This window comes from Anopheles aquasalis, chromosome 2 (assembly GCF_943734665.1).
Source record: "Anopheles aquasalis chromosome 2, idAnoAquaMG_Q_19, whole genome shotgun sequence".
Lineage (NCBI taxonomy): Eukaryota > Metazoa > Arthropoda > Insecta > Diptera > Culicidae > Anopheles > Anopheles aquasalis.
In genome coordinates this window covers 80,666,847-80,689,320 of record NC_064877.1, presented here as the reverse complement: position 1 = coordinate 80,689,320, position 22,474 = coordinate 80,666,847, and the positions used below count along the sequence as shown (strand labels likewise).

Sequence of the window (22,474 nt, the reverse complement as noted above, 5' to 3'; positions counted from 1 at the left end):
TGCACAACCAATGAAAAATTTCTTCTGAAAATTTGTTCTTTCCTTTTGTTAAAATTTTCATATTTTTGGCCCATAGTGATTTCAAGGAATTATGCTCCATAAGCTATGCAAACTTGGATGGTGCGCCTCATGAAGCATTTAATAGCACACGTGAAGGCGTACGCTACGCAGCCGTTGAAGCGTTTTTTTCTTTTGAATTTTACGACTAGAAATTGCTAACGGATGAAAAGCATTGCGTAAACAGCAAAAGAAACGGAGGCTTTACGTTACATTAGTTCACCAAACATGCAGGAAATTAACTACAAACCCCATCGCCTTTTGAATTTGATCCCAATCAGTGGACGTTTCTATGCTTAACGCTCTGGCTTATTGGTGAAAAGGTCAAACAGTAGACGAATGGTGAAGAAGTAGATCACCTCGAACCCGGTTATGATACTGAACCCCAGGAACAGTCCCAGTATACCGCCAAAAGATGCTAAAAAACGAGAAAAAAAAACAGATTATTCTTCTCAACAATTCGCGATCGTTCACCAGACGCCCAATTACCTAATGTTCCGAGCGAATCTTGATAGATATCCATCCGAAAGTGCGTGGCCGTTAACCCGGCCATGTACACATGCACCAGGCTGTGATTTTTCAGCTCAATGTCCTTGCTGTCCGATGGAGAAGAGAGAAAAAAATATGATAAACTCAACAACCACAAAGTGCCACCCAAAACGGACTCACAAAAACGAGATCGCATTGTAAGAGTAGTTCCGATTCATGTCCCCGGTTACCATTTCCGCCGGATACTGTATCTTGTCGCAAGCCGGCAAACAACCACAGGGTGGTTCCACCCCCCGGGTCATCACGCGCGCCATCGTGCTGTTCATGAGCGGAATAGCGTTCAGATAGAGATCCCGTGCCCGCACCACACACTCCATATCCTTCATTTCGCAGTTCTTGAGCGTTTCATTGTTGGGCAGATTGAAGGGAACGCATCCACACTTATCGTAAATGGTGGCCGCCCTACACTCCACCATACAGTTCACGTACGAGTAACGCTGCAGCACCGTCAATCGATACTCATTCCGCCCAAAACAATTCCTTACACTCGGTGCTAACCCCATGGCATCCGCGGTAGCGTACGTAACCGTTGGATTGATCGTAACGAATGATTCCGTCCCGGCCACCACCAACATTATCTCCGCATCATTATCGGGGAAATCGTATGAACTGTGTATCATCACCTTAAACCCATACGCAGCGACATCGGTCGCATGGTAATCCTCAACAAACGGTTGCAACAAAATCGACAGACCCGTCTGGTAGCCACTGGCCATCAAACGCCTCGGTTCCTTCGGGATACTGACGGTAATCTTCTTCGGATAATTATCCTTCAACAGCCCGTAGTAATTGAACGAGCAGCACAATCCCTCCGTACTGTTGACCATCTGGAACAGATTGTCACAACGCCACTGCGTTCCCTTCCACAAGCATCGTTCGATCATCTTACTACAAGGTGGCGTAAACTCGCCCACCAGCTGCGGTATTTCCAGATTGTTCATCTGCAGTATCTCGTGCAGTAACCGGTAGCGCACGGGATCACTCTGCCCCAGCCCCAACACGTGCAAGTACAGCCGGAAAAGATCGGCCAGTTCACCATCCGTTAGATTGGCATCGGGGCGTTTCATCATGCCAGCACGGGTCAGTGCTGCGGTGGCTGAGATTTTGTTCAACGGACAAACCGTCACCGCCGGAAACGGGATATTCCACGTGGGATAGTTGGTCGATTCCGTCACCTTTTGCGCCAATTGATAATGAAAAAAAAACAGAAGTTTATCAAGCCCATGTGCTGTTGGACAATCCCTCAGGTTGCAATTACCGTAACGGTCGGTGTTTCCACATTCCAGGACCACGAGATCATGAGGAGCGTGATGGCACAGATGGTCGATGCTACGACGGCACAGGACCACACGGTACGCTCCAGCGCACTGTATCCACTGCGCACGATCTGGCTGTAACCGTGAAGGGCCGTCACGTTGCAGAGATCCTGCAGTTCCTTCACGAACCATGCCCGATACTGGAACCGGCTCCTGGAGTTCTGGTCTGCTTCAAGTGATTCCTTCCTCTTCTGTACCACCCGTTGGGCAAGCCCTTTGAAGGTTATTCTCTGCGCTACAGACATCACCGGAACGAGGCTGGTGAGTGAATGGACAAGTTAGTGTCAGGTCGGGAGGTTACAAGGTCACAGGGACGACGACGATATGCATGCCACGCGCTCATTAACCGCTAATAGGGAGCTCGTTAAGGGTTTATGGTTTGTACATGCCCGTGAGTTGTCCCCCGTGCCATGTCCCTTCGATGTCCGTTGACCTTCTCGACAGTCGCTAAGCCGGTTAAAAGCGGCTCGCTGGGGCGCTCAAGGGGTGTTCCAGTTCCAGAGGGCGTCCGGGATTATCCCAGCGCTGCCCGTGACGCCGCTTCTGTCTCAAGCTCACGCGAGCACAGCCTTGATGTGGGTTCTCCGAGCGGTACCATTGTTGGAGCCTTCGCGCCGCTGTTGTTTTGTGTTTTTTTTTGTTTTCATAAATCTGCTGCACGTCCGCTTTCACGATCTGTATGACCGGTGGATTGTTTATTAGGTTACGGCTCGTCTGCCTCGCTGCTGCTCCAGATAGTGAAAATCCCCATCGCGATTGACGTCAATTTTGACATCTTTCAGTGGCGCACGCGATGGCAAACGAAGGAGGCCGGACAAACCAGAAATAGCTCCACGGTCGCATCGCCGAGTATACTACTACGCTATATTATCAAATATGGCGTTCGTCATCGGTTCCTATCGGTTCCAAGCTTCCCGTGCACTTCTAGGCGCGCGAGTGCAATCGACCATACGATCAGTGCTTGGGCCCCCGGGGCACTGATGATGGTTGGCGATATGGATGATCATAGCGCAGCGCAGCGCAGTTGGCGGAGACCGCGTAAAATGATGCAATATGCTCCACAGGATGCTTGGATCAAGTGACCGTTAGTGTTTTTTTTTTCTGGAAACTCCACACGAAATTCCCTCGAACTCGCGCAACTCGTGGCCAACGCCTCTGACGAAAAAAGCATTTCCACAGAGTACCTCCGTGCCGGGCTTTCACGTCACGATCCTACTCAGTGATTGCGATGCCGCGAGTGAAGGGGCCCCAACGAATGATGACGCACATTGCCATATTTTCCCGGCAACATCGGCCTCACAGTAATAAAATAATTGCATAACAAGGTGGCACGCACACAGACCACCAATGAAAATGTTAACGGAAAGCTTTAATAGTGTTCGGTTGTGCCTGATGGTGAGTGGAGGAACCGAGCGGTAGGAAAGAAGGCACAGAAGGCATCTATGCCGCGATGGCCGCTAAATTATCCAATTGGCACTTCCATCGTCCATGCGCCTGCAGCAGCACCAGCAGCATTGGTAGTGGACGGACCGTTTGGCCGCTGCCATTGACGTCATAGCGGAGAAGCAGCTAGCCTTCACAGGCCGATTGTGAAAAGACGATGCTGGTCCGAGAAGTTGGTCCGAGTTTCCGAGGGCCCCCTAATAGGTGCATGTCTAATAGGTGATCGTCCCGAGCCCGAGAGTCACTGATCCATTTATAGCGCATGCGTAAACGCCACCGAGCGTTGGCGGAATTAGCGGCGCTGATTTTTAGTGCGTGCTCCAGCTTAAGCGCCGCTCCGTAGCATAAACCAAATACAAATACTCTGCCTGCCAGCCAGCTCTGGGCGTAAAGAGTGTACCTAACCCTGGTTAAGGTTAAAACGATTGTCATTTTATGGTTATATGATGGGCTGGTGGTATGCTTTAGTGACTTTGCAGTCCTGGCAAGAGTCCCCAGCGGCCGTCTAGCCTCATTGTGACCATTCGCCCGCCATTCGGTCGGGCTTATCATTGTGCAAATGCGACTGTGCCAGGCAACGCAGCAATTCAACCCAGATGGCGGCAGATCGAGGCTTCCGACCGACGTGCTAACAAACATCGTCAACATCGAGAAGCACGAAACATCGAGCAGGAGAAAAAGGGAAAATCGTTTGACGGTCTGGACCAGTGACACACGTGTCGATCGCTGCGTGTCTGGCTGTGATACGGTGGCATGGTTGAACTGGAAAGAAATTGGAAAGAAACTGGATATCAACTGATAACGGCATGTTGCGCGTGTGGATATTGAAAAATATTTGCTCCAGTGTCGTCGCACCGGATCGAACAATCGAGATTTCGTCACCTTTGCAGACGCATGTGCCATGACGCACCCCTCACCCCGCTGCTCGGCACGTGTATCATTGACCTCTCAGGTTCCGGTATCAGTTCCGATTGCGACGCATTTGTATTTCCGGTCACCCCATCGTCGCTATCGTCCATCGAACCATCATCACACCGCAAGACGCAAATGTGATAATCGCCTCGAAACGATCACGCCAGGATGGGTTTGTGCTCGATTAACACTCGCAGGCGATGGATGGAGTTACAACCGGTTCGATGCGTCAACGTCGACGTCACAGAAGACATTTTGCTTGCGCCTTTTTGTGGTGTGCACATTCTGCGTGGACGTAGCCATGACTACGTCACACTACAAACATACGACTTGAAACAACCTCTTTCTCTTCATCTTCTTTGTATGTTCTGAATTTTGACTCCATCTCGATGATCAACAGGAAACCACAAACCAAAGTTCTCGACCGCTTCTAGATGCGAACGCTGAGCTGATTTGGGGGGATTTTTTCGGACCGTACGCGTGCCAATCGCTGGTACAATCAGAGGGAACTCCGCGGGTCTCAGATAAGCGGCACATGAGATTGTTTTTAGAAAAAAAAATGAATGGGATTTTCATTAATTTCCGAATTCCCCACAGCACAATCGACGCTCGACAGGCTGCTACTGACGACAACCGTTGCCCTGGTTACATTACAGGGAATACGCACCCGACCGAGTGATTCTTATCCAGCGAAACATGTTCCAATACATCAGTGATTGTGGCATATTTTCCTCCGTGGAACCAGCTTTTCGATCCTAACCTTGGCCACTGCGAAATATTTTTTACAATTAGACAAAAAGATGATGCAATCAAATTACAAACTGTTGTTGTTGTTGTTGGTTCTCCTGTTGCGAATCGAATGAATGCAGACAACTACCATCGCCCATCGCCACAAACCTGTTATGCGTTCGTAGCCACTATATGACGAAATGCGCTTGTGCTTATCGGCTAGTTTATGTAATACTTACAATAGCAAAGCTTTGTTAATAAATTATGATTTACATCTGAGCGGAAAATGTCATCATCTCCACGAAGAAACTGCATTCAAGGGATGAGCTCAACACACAGAGTCACAAAGCCTACTGACGATGAGTCACCTAGAGCGATAAAAAATCTGCATAATTAGCAACACTTTTTTATGAGGCTTCTGAGATTGAAAGACTAAAAAGATTAATTAAATAATTTGTGAAATGAAGAGAAGTTAAATGAAAATCCATTTATCAAATAAGATTCTGTTGGTGAAAATTAGATTTTTTTCCCTTAATTTCAACGATCGCCAACGTTTCTACAGTACCGTTGGGAACGTGCTACTAGCGAACGAGCCGAAGCTGACGTCACGATCCCGCACGATCGGCCCCCGGAGCGCTTTCGGTGAGTCGATGGCGCAAAAAAAGAAAACCACGCGCCACGCGGTTCAAAACGGTGCGGCCGATCGAAAGCCGCGAAACGTACGCCCGACACCGCGGAGGACAGACGCGATTGCTCGCTGCACGGCACTGCAAGACCGAGCAGTAGAGATACAGAGTTTTTTTCAATCAGAACCCAAACCTTATCAATCGAAGCGCAGTGGTTGATAGTCCAGTTGCCGTTAACGTCCAGGTTTTAGTAGCTTCGAGACTTTGCTGCAAGTTGCAGGGTGGATCATCTTCCACCTTTTCCTCTTCCTACGGTGCTGTGTTTCAGGCGAACAGCGAAAGGTTCGTTCGCACAGTGAAGGTGAACGCTTTAAAGAGAAAACGGGTAGCACGCTCGAGTGACGATCGTTTTGTGGTGTGTGCAGAAGGTGATCTCCTGCGCGAAGAAGAAGACGAGTGAAGATAGTGAAAGTGGCACGGTCGCACCCTTTGCGTTCGCACAGCGAGTCTGATTGTGTGCAGGGCCTGGTAACACACGCCCCTATCAGTACAGGCCACAGCCCGGGAGCGATTGCTACGTCCCAGCATCCAAACAGCAAGAGAAGAAACCGCGCATCCCAAAGTCGGCGCAGGTAAACGGTAATCGAAAGCCGTTGTGTTATTTGCCGAGATCTCGCACTTGGTCTAGGCTGCTGCGCCCACAGTGGCGGCTAGTTCCAAAAAGGGAGGGGGTAGAAAGGATAAGATAGTTCACGGGCCAACCGTCCGAGCACACACCACCTTGTGCACCATCAGTGATTACCCAATCAATATTAGCCGTGAGTAAACGGATTGTGCCACATATTAGAAGCGGGTGCAGGGCCGATTGGCAAACCGAACGACGCCGCTCGACAGCCGTGTGTGGCGCTTTCCCGGTAAAGGTGTTGGCCCTAGACTCCCCCCCCGGAGGTCGTCGGGATGTTTGTGAAAAATATTTACATTCGCCCCCGGTAATCCCCTACTAAGGGGTGGGGCCTGGTTAAACCCCTTCAACAGTGTGTGTCTGTGCCAGAAAAACAAGAGCATAAATTGCCAATCCCCCCATTGGCTACGTGAGCCACACAACAGTGCAGGTTAAAAAGTGAAGTAGCCTCGTCGTCTCGGAATCGAATGCTCGTAGTAGCCTGTGACGGTAACCAAGAGCGACCCTTTAGTGTGATATCCAGTGCGAGTGGTCGTGTGCGCGTGTATGTTTGAACATTCTTCCCACTATATATTCGCTCGACTCGATCGGCCATCATAACAAACCTGTTTTACGCCCAACGTCAACCCTCCCCTACGGTCCCGGAGGCGATCCATTTTCGGACTTAATGTTATGAGCCGCTCCACTCCCAGACCGGATCACCGGTAGTATCGGCCAGAACAACACGAGGCGGGGTAGGGCCGTTTCGACACATTTGCACATTCCATAAGCGGGTGCAAAACCGGGAGTCACAACAACAAAACAACGCGTGCCTATAGCGTGCGCCATTCGGTTCACCGAACACCGCGAACGGCTCGAACAAGTAACCGCGAGCGGCGGCCACATCGTCGACGCCGCACAACACAACACAACCGGAAGCACTCCAGGGGCGTCGTCCCGCACGGCATGACTTCTTCCATATTCCTCACCATGGCAGGATGGACCAGTGACAAATTTCCTCGGCTCTCCTGTCTCGACAACAATGGCCTCAAGCGGACCCTGCTGAAGATGCTGATACTGGACAATGGCACCAAGAACACGGTAAGACCGGAACCGGAATGTTTTTCCACACTCAAACAGCTCAGAGTTCAGTTTGTGTACCCAAGTCATTGGTTGTGCACACTTCAGGCTGAAGGGATCACCTAAACATCTCTAGTATTTAACTTGATGGGGGGGGGGGGGGGGGGCTCTAACAGTATTTCATGCGGTACGTTTGTTTGAATTCTTGTGATCTAACACCAGCGACCAGCAGAGTTCCAAGTCCAAAACGCGAGGAATGTTCTATCGAAGAACGTTCTAGTACAGTAGCGACGTTGTCTCGGTAGAAAAGGAAGTCGTTATACTCTAACGACAAATGCCACTAAATTAAACAGATTGTTCTAACAAGCCACGCGTCTAATAGTCATCAAAAAATTCTAAATTTATTCATCTATTTCCCCGCGCGGTTTAGGCACGGTTGGTAGCACCTGATGGTTGCTGGTTTCGAGCTTTGACCTTTCGCTCTACGATCGACCATAAACGGGTTGCGAATGATCGATCGGCGTTAAAGTTTTCCGGAAAACCCCATTGCCACTGGATTCATGTCTTGGGTCAATCGAGATGGTGGACCTGTTTTACAGCCCCGAGACCTGCGTGGTTCTGTGGGTTCCCTTTTTGGTTGAAGGTCTTTCATGACGTTCACCTCGGAACCTAAAACCAATCCCGACAAACCGATGGCACGCGGCACGCGTAACCCGATACGGTTCTTGAGCAGGCTCGTCTTCGCCTGCGCAACCAAAATAATGTTACGTCGCTCCCCGCTGGGGCGGGGGATACATCCCCAAGCAGTAGGAGAAGGTGTGACAACTTGTGGCGAGAGGGTGGTGGTGCAATGTTTGAGCCGAACCAGCCGCGGCTCTTCACACCGATTTACGTAAGCAACGGGCACGATCGCGCACACTCAAGGTTAATAGCCCGCGCGACCGCTTATGCTAATGTCACCTCCTATCGGAGGATCCGTTGACACTCCTTCGCACGCAACCGAAAGCTCGATCGCTCAGGTGCTCCATGCTACACTCCCAGGACGTCATCGTCGGTTGAATGTACTATGTTCCACTTTTTGCAGCACCTGTAGCAGCATCGGTCGGCGCAACAGAAACGACGCAATTGTCGTGTGTACGCGAACGATTGGCGATCAGCATGTGCACCTTTCATTCACAATCCGGTGCTAACATGGCGTATTCCCCCTCGGGATGGTTGGGTCTGGCGGATTGGAATTCCGAGCGGGTTTGCGAACAAAGTCTGGAACCGAAATTAGCGTCCAGTACGGGCCGCGATGGCTGACAGGCCTGGCAATCACCATGCAATGGCTGTGCACGATTGTGTGCGATTGGGTTGATCGATTGTCCTCTCTTTCTGTGTGGACAAAGCCAATGTCGAAGGATCGAAGGGGGGGAGGAGAGGGCTGCTAAAACCGTCATTACATAGACGGATCTCTGTTGACGCATCCAGTTAGGAACCATGGACATGTGGATTGAATTTCTGTTTCAGGCACTGAACACTCCACTCGGCACTTGGGAGCGGATTGGAGCGACCCCAACTAGAATCCAGTTCCAGTTAAATCCGGTTAAAAGCTGTGATCAGTTCTCTCCGCAGTACAAAAAGAGGAGAAGAAGATGATACATTTTCTGTGCATCGTGACGGAGTGTAAAGCGTCGTGGTGGTGCTGCAGCCATCCGAGGCGGTCCATTCGAACGTGATGAACCACCCACTGGACCGTACCGATTGACGTCATGGACATGTGATACTCGGGCATTCATGCGTGCTCTGCTTCGATATGCCATTAGCGAGCCAGAAGCACTATTGTCCACAGACCGGAACCATCCGGGGACCGGTGGCGGCTCTCCAGCCAATAGTCTACATTATTAGCAAACGGATCGCACGATCGTTGTTTTAGAGGATGCGAGCCACGAACCGCACGTTTCTGGTCCTACAACAGCTCGTTTCCCCGGCTAGCACCATAAGTAAACAAACATAACCTCTTCCGACATTTCCATAACGCCATTGGTTGTTTTGGTGATCGGTCATATTGGTTTGTGTTAATTAGTGTTAAACCGCTGCCTGCTGGTCTGATTAACGCTCGGCGATCTGCCTCGGTTACTAATTGCTTACTAGGGCAATGTTTTTTTTTTTCGATCACAGCTCAGCTTCGTGCTCCTTCACACGATCGCTGATCCCTAGATGGAGTCGGCTCGGGAAAAAAGTAAAAACATAATTTTCTAACCGTTCCAAGTGTACGCCAAGGAGGTCGACCAAAGCGAGCGACCTTGACAAAAGTGGCGCCACCGGCAGGAAGGAAGTTCGATCCCAAATTGATCCATCCACCACCTCCGGACCTACCCGGAGGCAAACCATTAAGAAGAAGAAATAGAATTATCATCGTCGGCGTACAGCCGGTCTGTCTGTTCGCTAATTATCCTTCGGTTCGCCAGAGAACTGGCCCGGGGGGCATGCAAAGCGGTTGCCAAGTGTTGCGTACACGTACCGTTTGGCTAATTGCTTCCAGCAGTAGCAGCAGCAGCAGCAACAGCAGCTAAACGCCATCTATGCACGATCATTTCGTTGAAAGCTAACCCATTACCCCATGCTCGATCCCAAGCATCGTCCTTGAACGCCTTTCGAGCTACAGCGATCAAACCATATTCTTTTCTAGGCTGTTCCTCATCTCATGCGTGCGAGAACCAAATCGATGATCGACATTACGGTACGAAACGCGTCGAATGCGATGGGATTGTGGTTTTGTATCGCTTACTACAGCGGTTTTGTACCATTTCACGCCCTATTAGCTGCTTCACCGATCGCTTTCACGGCTCATTAAACGTCATTCCAGGCTCCGGGATGTTATGCAACCGAGTTAGGGAATCTCTAGCTCTAGGGATCATCGATATCATGGCATTCGAGTGACCGCAAAGGTGAATCTGATCTTCCCCCGCACCAGGCACGGCGCCGTTGTGATGATCTCAGCGACAGTCTCGTCAACGGAATGATCGGTTTGTTTGGTTTTGTGGTGATCTTCTGTGAGCCGCTGATTCATCGTGTTGTCCATCTGCCTGTTCGTCCTTAGGTAGAAGAATGGTTAGAGAATGAGACAAACGGATAACCCTTTTGATGGTATGTCTGGCAGGCAGGAAGATCCCCTGTCGGCACCAAAAAAACTAACACACCATCACCGCTCGCTCTCGATCGGTTACAATCGAGATCACCAAAACGAAGACACACGCAAACCGTTTGGTTTGGCGCGTTTCGGGGGTTTTCTGTTGTGTGTTGAAGGCTGGGATCCAGAATCCTGCCGCAGGGGGGGACGATCCAGCTGTCAAATCAAGTCCGCGATCGATGACGCTCGTGGATTAACAACTTGCACAAGTATCTTTCGATTGTTCCAAACAGTGTAATACCGTTTATGAATTATCGTAGTACCAGAGCCATGGTATGGCAGACGTTATCGCGTTGTTTCAGCTGCTGTTGAACCTTGAGCGATTTCCGTGGATCAAACCAAAACTAACGTAGCGTCGTTTGTGTTTTTTTTCTGATTGCAGAACATTGAAACCGAGCGTGGTGCGGCCGAGTATCGCGTCGAGCAGGGCAACAACGCCGCCAACAACAAATCGCTGCTCAGCTTTCTCGCAATCGTAAGTACCGCAACCCAGTGTATACGCAGTATCTTTGCACTGCAAGTCGCAGTGAGCGGTGATCAAGTCTGTCGAGTCGGCGCGAACCGTAGCAGCTGTCAAAACGTTGTGCACCCGGATTCGAAGCCAACTAAGATGTGTGATCATTCGTTTTCTCCGGGATTTGGAACGTGGAAGAGAGTGCGCCACGCGATACGGATCCGTACCAACCAGCGAACCCGCCCTTGTGCTACAATCCGTGCGGGAACATGAACGTTAAAAGCGGGCCATGGAAACGATTAAAATGCAAAGGACGCCCCACTAGTGACCGCAGCGTCGCTGTGGCCACGGACAGCTGACATTTCTGCTAACGTTTTATTGTTCTCTGCACACAAGTCTCACTGGACTGGAACCGACTGACTGACTGACTGACTGACGGACTAAAGGGCTACCACGCTGCACTTTACGATGTTCTTTTGCGCGACTCGATCGCGACAATCGCACACGCACGGGTGCGTCAATGGGAAGGTGCTAACACTTGCGTCCTCGTATCGCCACCGCGCAGTCTTCCGGAATCACGACCGCGGATTGCGGACCGCATAGACACAAGCTTTGGGTCGTTTGGCGCGCTGTGCTTAGAAGACCACAAGCCGTTCAAGGATGATCGTTCACCTTGCCCATTTGCTCGATGAAGCATTAGACCCTCAAACAAGCCACAGGAACGCAGGACAGACTGGCTGGTTGGTTGACTGTCGTGCTGTTGAACCTGCTCTTGGACGACAGATCGCTCGCTAGCACTCAATATGGTCAATGCGTACAAACGCGTGCGCCGTGGTGGTCCGGAGAACATCATTCATCTTCACCATATGGCCGCACGGTGGCCAGTCGCGATTGCAACACGCAATCATTCAGCTGACATTGGTGCAGCTGAGGATGTTAACACCAATTGGCAATGTCAACAGCCAGGCTCTAACCCATCAAGCCTCGGCGGAGGTGTCATTGGCTGCCGAAGGATGCGCAATTGAATGCGACGTAATCCACCGGGGTTCGGTTTAATTGTTCAACAGCAAGACCACGGCGATACCAAGACGACGATGCTGTTCTACAGCTTGACTCCGGGGTTGCACCATTGCCTTGCGAACACAGTTCATCGGCATCAACGGGCAGCATCTCACGGGTTCATTGTTGCCGCAACGACGACAACGACGACGACCCTTACCTGGTGGTGGTGGTGGTGGTACTGACGTCAGTCGCAGCCGTTACGGTGCACAGCTTCAACCCTTTACTTACCAGTTAGCGATCGAGCGTGCAGATTATCTGCTGGAGAAATTCGTTCGTTTCCCATTGGCACAACACACAAAACCCACAGTTCCGTTTCCTGTGAAAGAGTGTGTGCGAGTTTCTGTCTGTGTTAAAGAAGAAAGTGAAACTGTGCCCGGTCGATGGCGGTCGATGACGTACTATGTTCATGCAGGCAGGCAGGCAGGCAGACTCGGGGCAGCAAGTGCGTCATCGCGACACCGGGCGAATGTCCGCATTCCACACCAGACACACTCGCGGATGTCGCGCAGCTGTTGAACGTTCCCCCCGGTGGCTGCCCGGTGCCCGGTGCCTCTCCAGCACCGACGGCCTACTTTCCTTTCCCATCCGCTCGAAAGTAACAACTTTTACCGCTGGCCGGATGGCCGAAGATGATAGTCATCATCAGCTGCTAGTGTTCGAGGATCCTCTCTATCCTTTCTTTGTTGAAGAGAACAGAGTGATCAGAGTGAGCAACTCATTGAGCTGATCACCTCCTCTCTGGTAAGCTGACGTGCTTCCCAATGATTTCCTTGACATTCCCAAACCCATCAATATCCAACCAACCCAGACGGCGAGACGAGCGATGAAGATCGTGCTAGCTCCGATGATCGTTAACGCGGTAGCGTTGACAGCGATTGCGCACACCCAGCACACGGCACCCGACGCGCTAATCCTCGTTGTAATTTATCTGAATTACCCTTCAATTAGCATAAGTGTGCTCGTGGTGCATTGTGGTGCATGTGTCACTTCGACACTAGCCCTGCACGAGGTCAAGGAGAGGGTGCCGTCGTCATCGACGTCGTCGTCGTAAGGTGTCGTCTAGCTCACTGCCCACTGCCCACCCAAAGGCCACAACAACGTCCGTCCGGCATGTTGCCCGTTATGATTTAATTAATAGAAATAGAAACGAACAAATTAACCGGCTGGCGGTGTCTGGCCGGCGAAATGACGCCCGGGATGGCGTGGTGGTTTGCTCACCAACCGTGCTTGCCATGTGATCACCCTTTTGTGCATCGCGAGCCGGAGAGATTGACTATCTAGTGGCCACCGATTAATGTATCGTGATTGTAGGTGGTAGCGTCGCGAGCTACTACCGCGGGCACGCGAGAGCACGCGCCAGGCACTCGCCTCCGGGTGCTGGATGCCGTCATCGTGAGGCCAAGAAACGTGAGCAGAACACCAGTTATTGGAGCGAATGGTTGGTCTGGTTCTACGAGGAACAGCACTCTAAGGTGTGGTCCCTAGCGATCATCATATGGAAGACTGGACTATCATGAATTTTAAGCGGCCACTTCCGTTTCGCCATGCAAAGATCTTCAACTCATTAACTGTCCGAAGGGAGCGTGGTTAATTCTCATTCAAGGCACGATCGATGGAAGAATGTAGCCTTGATCTATTCTTTAAAGGAAGATCTCGTACAGAAGATCTTTTCAGTTTCTTACGAAATAAACCTTTTCCTTTTCTGGGCACACTTAGTGCCCAGATTATTCGCCGCGACGTGATCGTACTACAAACCGAGTAGATCACTCGAGGATCACGAGTCCAGTGCATGGTGTCACTTTCTAAGATTCAGCACCGCAGCACGCACAACTCAGAGCATCGCATCCAAACGAGGCTTCGTCCGTCCTCCGCCACCGAAGGCCACGTGGCAATCGCGTCCGATGCATGCTACGAGGAGCATTGTTATCGCTCAAGTGGCGCCCGACAATGGGGCATTAATTAAAAATAGCACTCACTTTGCAAGCGTATCAGCTTCGCCCGCGGGCTTCAATCGCTGTCAGTAGCAGCAGAAACAGAACTAGTGCATCGCCAGAGCCAGGCAACACATTCACGACGATCGATCGATCGATCAGGCGCCATCCTTAACCCGCGGGGACCGGGGCCACTGTGGGGGAGTTCATGCGCCGCGACTCGCGTCTTGAGATAGCGGCCACCGCCGCCGATAAGCAACCATCCGCTGACCGCCTTTCCATCAAACATCAGCACTACAGCTACGGCTACGGCTGCGGCGTTTTGTTTGGAATGTTTTACATTTCATTAAGCTAATGTAACAAACATCGGCCGAGCTCTCGGCCTCGCTCGAAAACATCAACATCCCACGCGCGATCGTGCTCGTGTGCACTCCTGACTCCAGGCAGCTCTTGTACCTTCGCGATAACACGCAACGACGAGGACGGTGACACCTACCAAGCGGCGATCCTGCCCAGTGACAGGTCTGCAGACGATTTTGGGGGCACTCGATCCACTCCGATTGAGCAACCTGGTCCCGTCCGGGGCGCACTGACGTCAATCGCCCGGCCCGGCCCGACCCGGGGCTTTCGTTATCAACACCCCGAGATGGGCTATGCAAAACAGTTTGATCCGTTTTTCGCTTCGCACACTCGTTCGTTCGGGGCAGTTGACCGGCCTCCGCGGTTCCATTTCGAGCAACGCGATTGGTCGGAACACAGCATGATGGGTGATGAGCCGGGCAGAGTAACCGCAAACGCGCGACATGCGACCGTGTCACTGACATGCCTCCACCGGCCCTCTCTCTCTCTCTCTCTTATCGCACTCGCTTCCGGTTGTCGCGGCCATTAGTCACGTTTCTGGTGTGGACCGTGAGCAAGGGAAGGGAATGCTACCTATCAATCAGGTCGCAGCATGATTATGCTGGAGCACACCCAACTGAACGTATGATTATCACGTAGTTGTTTACAACAAGCCTTACGTACTGCTCAAAAGCATACGGCAGCAGCTGGTAGCAAGGGTTCTTGTGCCTAGGTTGAGCACTGGCCAGAGTTCTGGTCGATCAACGATCGTCGTCTAGACAAACCGGGAGTACCCTCGAACGCTTCCAGCGTCGCACTTGGGTGGTCTGACGCTTGCAGATTCATTCCTAGTCACCATGGACCCGGACGGAACTTGGTGCCGCAATTAGCGGTTGATTTATACCCGTCCGAAGGTCTCTCGGCACGTAAAGCCACGAACAAGACGTCGTCCTACCGGAAAACGGGCGCATGATAAATCATCTCCCATTAGAAGGTTGGCTAACTCCGTTGGTTAAACGATCACCGAGCTTCCATTCTGGACCACGATCACCATTCATGTGGTGTGAAGAGAAGGAATGGTGAGGTAGCGGCGTTCTCTGCCCTTCTTTGCACCTCTGGGCAATGTGCTCACTGTAATGGATTAGCGGTTCTTGAGTGTGAGCCCATGGATGAGACTCAGCACAATGGGTATTTAATCGGTCCTGTACCTATCCTCACTCCACAGCCAAACACATTAAGGGCTATTCCATTTTTACAACAACATTTGCTGCCAATATCGGGGCACCAACGGCGAATATGGTGATGGAGCTCCAAAGTGATATCATTACAGGACGACCTAGTTCAGCCCCGGTCATTCAGTTGTTTCCCATGTTTTTCAGCTACTGATGCTGGTTACTCATTCCAGTGCTCACTCCTCTCCCCCCGCTACTACCCTGCTCCGTTTGCGATTCAGCAGAAAAAAATACTGACTGGCTCGCTCGAGTACGACATTTCGTATTCAGATGCCGGTGAGCCGTTTGACGTCAATCGAATGCTTTTAATGCTGGCCCCCTGGCCTCCCGGGAGCGGCAGGGGAAGGTGTATTGCGGAAGGTCCAAGACACGCAACACGGCCACAGCCGGACGGACGGACCACGGTGGGGTCGCGTGCATGAAATTGGCGTTGGAAGCAGTAGCTACGCGAGAGAGAGCGCGGTGCGAGAGAAGGCCCCTAACTACGGGTTGCATACAGCCCGGAGGTTCCTCACAGGAGGGAACGTTCGTTCGAAACGATGCAAGTACACATCATAGTGTACCTGGATGAGGAGTGGAACAGGAGTTGATGGGTAGCGTATGTGTTTATCTCATGTCCTCTAGACGGTTGTCCCGGGGCCACTTCACTGTTAAACATCTTACTTCGGCTCCCGGGAGATGATGAAACAATGATCGCGATGTTTGTTTGTTTGAACGAGTGTGTCTGTGTGCAGATCTCCCTAGCAACCAGATTGGGAGTCAATCCTTGTAGCAAGCGCATGATTGAACGCGTGACAACGGCGACAGGGTGTCACTGAACCTCTTCCATCCGCATTCGAGAGGGCTCCCTGCTAGCAGGACAGCGATAGCATGGCAAAGTAGGCACAAACGGGCCCCCGCTATTCCGTTCGTAACGATAGCGATTCACCAGCACCCCGAGCATCGTGCAGGCGATTCGCAGTCATCCGGTTATTCACTCAATGGCGTGTCAGCGAGCAGCGGCAGCCACAGCCGCGGCCAGCAATCGCCGAGCGCCGTCGAGCCACAGTCAGACCGGCGCAATGACGTCAATGTAGCGGTAGCTTCTCGGGTGGTACGGCTCACAGATAATCGCTGGTTCGGCCGTCTGTGAAAAATCTGCTACATTTTGCTGCCATTTGCTGTGCTCTGGTTAATATACTATACGAGGGCCGCGAGGGCCTCTCCAGCGAGGTCATAAACTACTTTGGCCGTTGGGAGAAGATGGGAAGCCAGCGCTTTCCTGACCGCAAGGTGGACCTCACACAGGCGCACCGACCGCGCTCAGGACAGGAGTCATAACTTGGCCTCGATAAAATGGTGTTAAAACAGTTGCGTAAATTAACGCCGAGACAGGCGCCGAGCCGAGTTATGAATAGCCCTTGCTGGGAGTGCTGGAGTGGAGTACTACACTCGTCCTCTCCAGTGTGGCCGCCTCTGTCGATCGGTACATGAAAGAGCAGACCGCGCAAGGCCAGGCCAGGAATCATTATACTCCCGGTAATGGACGACGGTTGGGCGGAGTAATGGTTCATTGAACGCACCTGCTCCAACTTGACCCGCGGCTCCGATTGGGATCAGAAGAAAGTGGGAACGAAGTGGAAATCTTACCTTTTGGGACCGGGGAAACAGGATGATTCTCAGCTGGTCACACGGCTATTTATAAAAATTGCAACACGGAACTGCTGGAGAAACGACGCGCGCTGCACACTCTCGGCGATTGGACAACCATTCTGGTACGCTGGTTGCTTTGATGAGATTGCAGAGAGTGCTAAGATGGCACCAGATGGTGGAGCAACATTCTACGAAACATTCCATGGCATGCTGCATCACACGGTTCCCATTTAGATGCGACATACGACCATCTAGTACACATTTCCTTTTGAAAGTCAGCAATTCGACGAAAACCCCCCTCGTACGATGCGCCTAGCCTTCCGGGGAGGGCCGCTTCTGTTAACGATCCAGAAAAGCTAGCTGGTTCACTGGTTCCACTCACTGAGCACGAAGTGCGTAAGTCAGGCCCAGCCGCGTGTTTCAGCGTGAACCACAAAACCTGCCATGCGAGGTGCGCGAGGGAGGCCCGCTCACCGGATACCAACAAGGCCATAAACTCATAAAAATGGCTCACTTTGGACGGGCCGAAACCAAATGCTTCTGCACATGGCCTTCCTGATATGCTCTCCAGGCTGACAGTAGGCTGGATAAATTAAAATTTGAAAACAAACCCTCGCTGGAATGGAGAGCCCGTGCCAGAACGAGTGGTGATGGAGGTGCGTAACCGCAACACCCCAAAAACACCATCAAAGCTCTTATCTAATCTAATAAGGCTGACTGGCGGGCAAGCCGCTAGTGTCTCCGCGTCTTAACTCATTCCTTCGTCGTCGTTGTCGTCAAATCATTTTAACACGCCCCAAAAAACGGTTCACTTTTGGGCTTCGCTGAATGGTTAGCGCGAATCCTCTGAGTCTATGCTGCCTGCCGATTCTAACCGTTCTCCATTATGTTCTCATTTTTTTCCAGAATGCCCTCGAACTGAGCGCACCGGCCAGTCCGGTTCTGTTGGAATGCAACGCACCAGCCGTACCGTCGGGATGGTTACAGCTATCCGGTCACCCGAAAAGGTAGGTACGCGGGATCACGGCGCACGACGTGAGAACTCGCTCAGCTGTGATCGCTTATAGTGAGGTGCGATAACGATCGCGACGAGGCCTCGATCCGATCCGTGATTTGATTGATTGTTTGTGATGTTGATTCCTGACCGACTGATCGTTTGTTTGAAAGTGAGCTGCTACGATCGAGAGCACTTGATCCTCTGATGGAAAGGCGCCGTCTAGACGGCGATACGCATCAGATCACCCCCATCACTCCGGTGTTGAGCTGATAGGGGTGAGGCCACAGGCGCACACACAAGCCCCCTGCTCTGATATGTGGATCATCTATGTGGAGCCCTCCGTTCCGCCTGTGTGTTCATTATGGTCCACGTCAGTCTGCCGGTTTCGGGGGCCACCTACGTCACCGTATACGATCGTCACACAGCAGACACACCAACGCACGGCAAACAATCGAAATGTCACAAATATTCAGCCTTGAGCCTGTGAGCTGCGGGCAGGTGTTGAGCAGCACCATTCCACCTAACCAGCGGGTGCGAGCCTCTAGAGACCAGCAACCACCATACGGCCATAGTCTGACAATGCCCGACGGCCCGGTGTGATGACGTCAAGCGAAGCGAATGGTGGCGGTGGTTTGGAATGTTGAAAGACCAGATCCAACCAGCGCAACACTGTTGGAGAGGCACACGATCGCACTATAGTGTCGGGTGGTTTGGAGCAGCAAAGCGTAACCGCGCGTGCACGGCCTTTTTCCGCCATTTTGCGTGACGTATTGTCGGCAATCAATCAACATGCCATTAACCAGGCAATGTGGAGGAGTTCCCAGGGGCAGATTGCCGTAATAATGACCCACTGGTGGTAGAGGAGACACGCGTCGCACTTAATGAGTCGCGTGATCGATTTAAATCGAATCGAATGTGAGGACACACTCAGAGGATCGTTAGTGCGCGCACGCATAATACATTCACCACCATTCCACGTCACGGTCAACTCCCCCGACTAACGTTCTGTTTGTTTTCTGGTTTTTGTTTCCGCAGCATAGCACCGGCCGCCAATGGGATCGTGCGAAAGCGTGTTTCCGGTCTGCATGATACCGAGCTGCTCGCCTACCGCCAGCTCATGATCGATCCGCACGCGGTCAAGGTGGTGCCCAAGTTTTACGGGGTGCACCAGTGCTGCGATCGGACCGGTGAAACCGGTGCCAGTGGACCGGAGTACTTCATCGAGCTGCACAACATGCTGCACGGTTTCGTCGATCCGAACGTGATGGACATTAAAATGGGCTTCCGGACGTTCACCGAGAGCGAAGTGAGCAACACGGCACTGCGGGAGGATCTGTACCGGAAGATGGTGGCGGTCGATCCGAATGCACCGACCGACGAAGAGCATCGGGCACGGGCCATCACTAAGCTACGGTACATGCAGTTCCGCGAGAACATGTCGTCGACACAGGAGAAGGGTTTTCGCATCGAAGCACTCAAGATGCGCGGCTGTACGCCCGTGACCGATCTGAAGACGATCAAGACGGACCGACAGATTCAGGGCACGATCGGGCACTTTGTCGGTGGCCGGCGTAGTGTGGCGAAGGACATCATCAAACGGCTGAAGCAGATGCGGACCGCAATCGAGAAGTCGAGCTTCTTCGGCCGGCATCAGGTGCTCGGTAGCAGCGTATTTATCGTCTACGATGACCATCAGGTCGGTGTGTGGTTGATCGATTTCGCCAAGGCCCTACCGCTGCCCAAGGGCACCAAGGTGACGCACCGGACCCGCTGGCAGATGGGCAACTGTGAGGAGGGGTTGCTGCATGGCTTCGACGAACTTATCCGCACGATGGAAGCGGTTCAGCATAATGTGCAGCAACAGCAACGCCATCCATCCCGGGCTAACGAGGTGTAACTGCAGCACCAGCAGCAGCAGCAGCAGCATCAAACCCCTCGAAGGCCGGTTCCCTCACCGGTGTACCGTCAGCCGAACCGAAACTAGTCAGCATACTTTGTGTTAAAAGGAAATCCGATGATCTAGGCAGAGGATGCAGAGGAGCATGAGATGGTGTGCCCTCGTGCCGTTTTGGGGGCCATTGGGGCCGAGAAGACTGAAACCATTTCGCAGCACAGCGCGCAAGGTCCTTGAAGAAGCACGCCATGCCGATATGCTCGCGAACGTGTTTTTGTAGTGTGTTTAGAAGAGGATTAACCGATTGTTTTCCATATTGGAAAAGATGTTTATTACTATTACGATATGTACGGCCAAAGCAGGGAAGAATGAACAGAAGAAAACCAAAAAATGGATGATGCGAAGAGAATGATAGTGATGCAAGTGGAGGAACACGAGTCGCGGCATTAGCGTTTAATTGATACTCCTGCATCCAAAACATTGAAATCATGTCGAAGTATCGCTACAATGAGATCCTTTAATGTTGCATTTTATATTTAAAGCATGAAAGAGAATCTATATAAAAGCAGAGCAAAGCTATTTGTTAATAAAATAAAAGGATTAAACTATTATTATCTCAAACGGCGAAAGTTCATTTCTTTGGCTTCTTATAATGGTGCGTATTTTTATTATCAGCATATATTTACGTGAGGTAACACGAGAGCCATGAACCGTGCGTTGCCGAGATGACCCCCTCAACGAAGGCCAACGACTTTGTTCGTGACAAGTTTTCCAACCTGAGCCCCCCGCTGAGAAACGATGTGGAATCATATTTTGCATTTTTTAAACATTAAATTAAATCACATAATTTATTAATCCGTTGCTTACTGTGTAACTATGCAAAAGCGGTTTTTAAATATGTAAATACCTCCCCTCAAGAGGCTCAGAAAATCGAAAAGCTATTAAAATACAAAATTGTTTCATTTTTAATACATCAATCCGTCTTTATTCCGGTTTCATGATGATTCCTAACCATCCGAAATGGACCACTTTGCTTAGCTTACTAAGGCCGCTTTCCGGTGATCCCAGAACAGCTTTGCTCGCTTGAAGATCTCCTCACTTTGACTAAATTCGTTACCATCCTGCAAATACATGGGTGTGAACTCACGGTACGCCAGACACACCCGGCGTTCGCGTATGTCTTCCCGCAGCACTGAATGCTCCCACTGGTACCGTGGTGAGCCGTACAGGACGAGCAAGGAACGCCTAAGAACGGATGGACGGATAGATCGATTAGTATTGTTTCAGCTGTCTCCGTTAATAGCTTTTGCTACTTCTTACCTTGGCATCGGGATTCTTACTATCCGATTTTCGTAGCTAGCCAGCGATTGCTCGTCGGTCAGCTGGCCCAACAACCGGTCCCGATACTGTTCCACGAACTGTAGGTTATACTTTGGCTTATCATCCGCGCCTCGGTATAGGGACATCGTTAGCACGGAATCGCTCAACAGGTTCACCGTCACGATCCTTTCGCCCCAGATCCAACAATCGTCAATGTGCGGATCGATCGAAGCACCTCGTTCCGGATCGTACTCCAGTGAGCACTGTTCGATCGTCTGGAAGGATGCCAGCAGCGGTACACTTTTAAACCTTCGCTGTACAAACTCGGTCGCCGCGGGAAATCCCACAAATTGGCCCTCTTTTAGACGAGTCTTTTTAAAGTTTGTCTTCGGGCCAAAGTTTTGCTTGCGCCGTCCACTTTGCGATATATCCCATGGCATCTCGTCCAAGGTGCGCATCAGCTCCGTTTCATCCTCAACCGAAAGGAAGTTTAGATCGATAAAAACCCCACCGTACTCCTCGCCGGTAGCGCCACCGTGAGGGGCAGCATTCGGAGATGACGAATGCTCGGCCATCACCTGATCTACATCCCACCCGGGATAGATCCGGTTGCATAGCGGGCAGTAAACGTACGATTCACAGTTCTGAAATGGAAAAATGTGACACCAGGCGTTAGTAAACCTGCCCGGAGGAGGGGTGCTTATATGAAACATGAATTTCACCATCACCTGAAATGTGGACCGGAAATCGCTCCGCACAATACCGAACTCGGCTTCGCAGCTCAGGCACGTTCGGCGCCCTTTACAGCCACACGGTCTAGGATGGTCCATTACGGATGTTTCTCGGCTGCACGCAACCTTTCTGAAGCACGTTCAGGATTTAAAAACGCCCGAAACTTAAACTATTTTGCGAACAATTAATTACGAGGATAAGTTGTTTTCATTTTTGCCCTCTTGACAGTTCCCCGTTGACAAAGAACATTTTCTCGCTCCTGTTAGACCGTTTCTACACTGCACAAAATTTTTTGATGCCGCGTCAAAACGTATAGGAATCCCATAGGATTCGTAT

General features: G+C 51.3%; 3 protein-coding genes across 3 annotated transcripts; 1 reads left to right on the top strand and 2 right to left on the bottom strand.

The window, feature by feature from the left end:
• Positions 1-5: 5 nt before the first annotated feature.
• On the bottom strand, positions 6-2,167 carry LOC126577383 (sodium channel protein Nach-like). The gene is made up of 4 exons (XM_050238961.1): positions 1,865-2,167; positions 727-1,781; positions 547-653; positions 6-475 (listed from the first exon to the last, which is right to left on the bottom strand). The coding sequence occupies exons 1-4, from the start codon at positions 2,165-2,167 to the stop codon at positions 354-356; spliced, it is 1,587 nt and encodes a 528-aa protein (XP_050094918.1). The 3' UTR covers positions 6-353.
• Positions 2,168-5,711: 3,544 nt separating this feature from the next.
• LOC126572484 (inositol-trisphosphate 3-kinase homolog) lies at positions 5,712-21,065 on the top strand. The gene is made up of 4 exons (XM_050231837.1): positions 5,712-7,394; positions 10,928-11,020; positions 18,102-18,202; positions 19,228-21,065. Exons 1-4 carry the CDS (start codon positions 7,260-7,262, stop codon positions 20,087-20,089), a joined length of 1,191 nt encoding a protein of 396 aa, XP_050087794.1. The 5' UTR covers positions 5,712-7,259; the 3' UTR covers positions 20,090-21,065.
• LOC126572485 (alpha-ketoglutarate-dependent dioxygenase alkB homolog 4) lies at positions 21,065-22,349 on the bottom strand. The gene is made up of 3 exons (XM_050231838.1): positions 22,135-22,349; positions 21,407-22,050; positions 21,065-21,331 (listed from the first exon to the last, which is right to left on the bottom strand). The coding sequence occupies exons 1-3, from the start codon at positions 22,234-22,236 to the stop codon at positions 21,121-21,123; spliced, it is 957 nt and encodes a 318-aa protein (XP_050087795.1). The 5' UTR covers positions 22,237-22,349; the 3' UTR covers positions 21,065-21,120.
• Between the last annotated feature and the right edge of the window lie 125 nt (positions 22,350-22,474).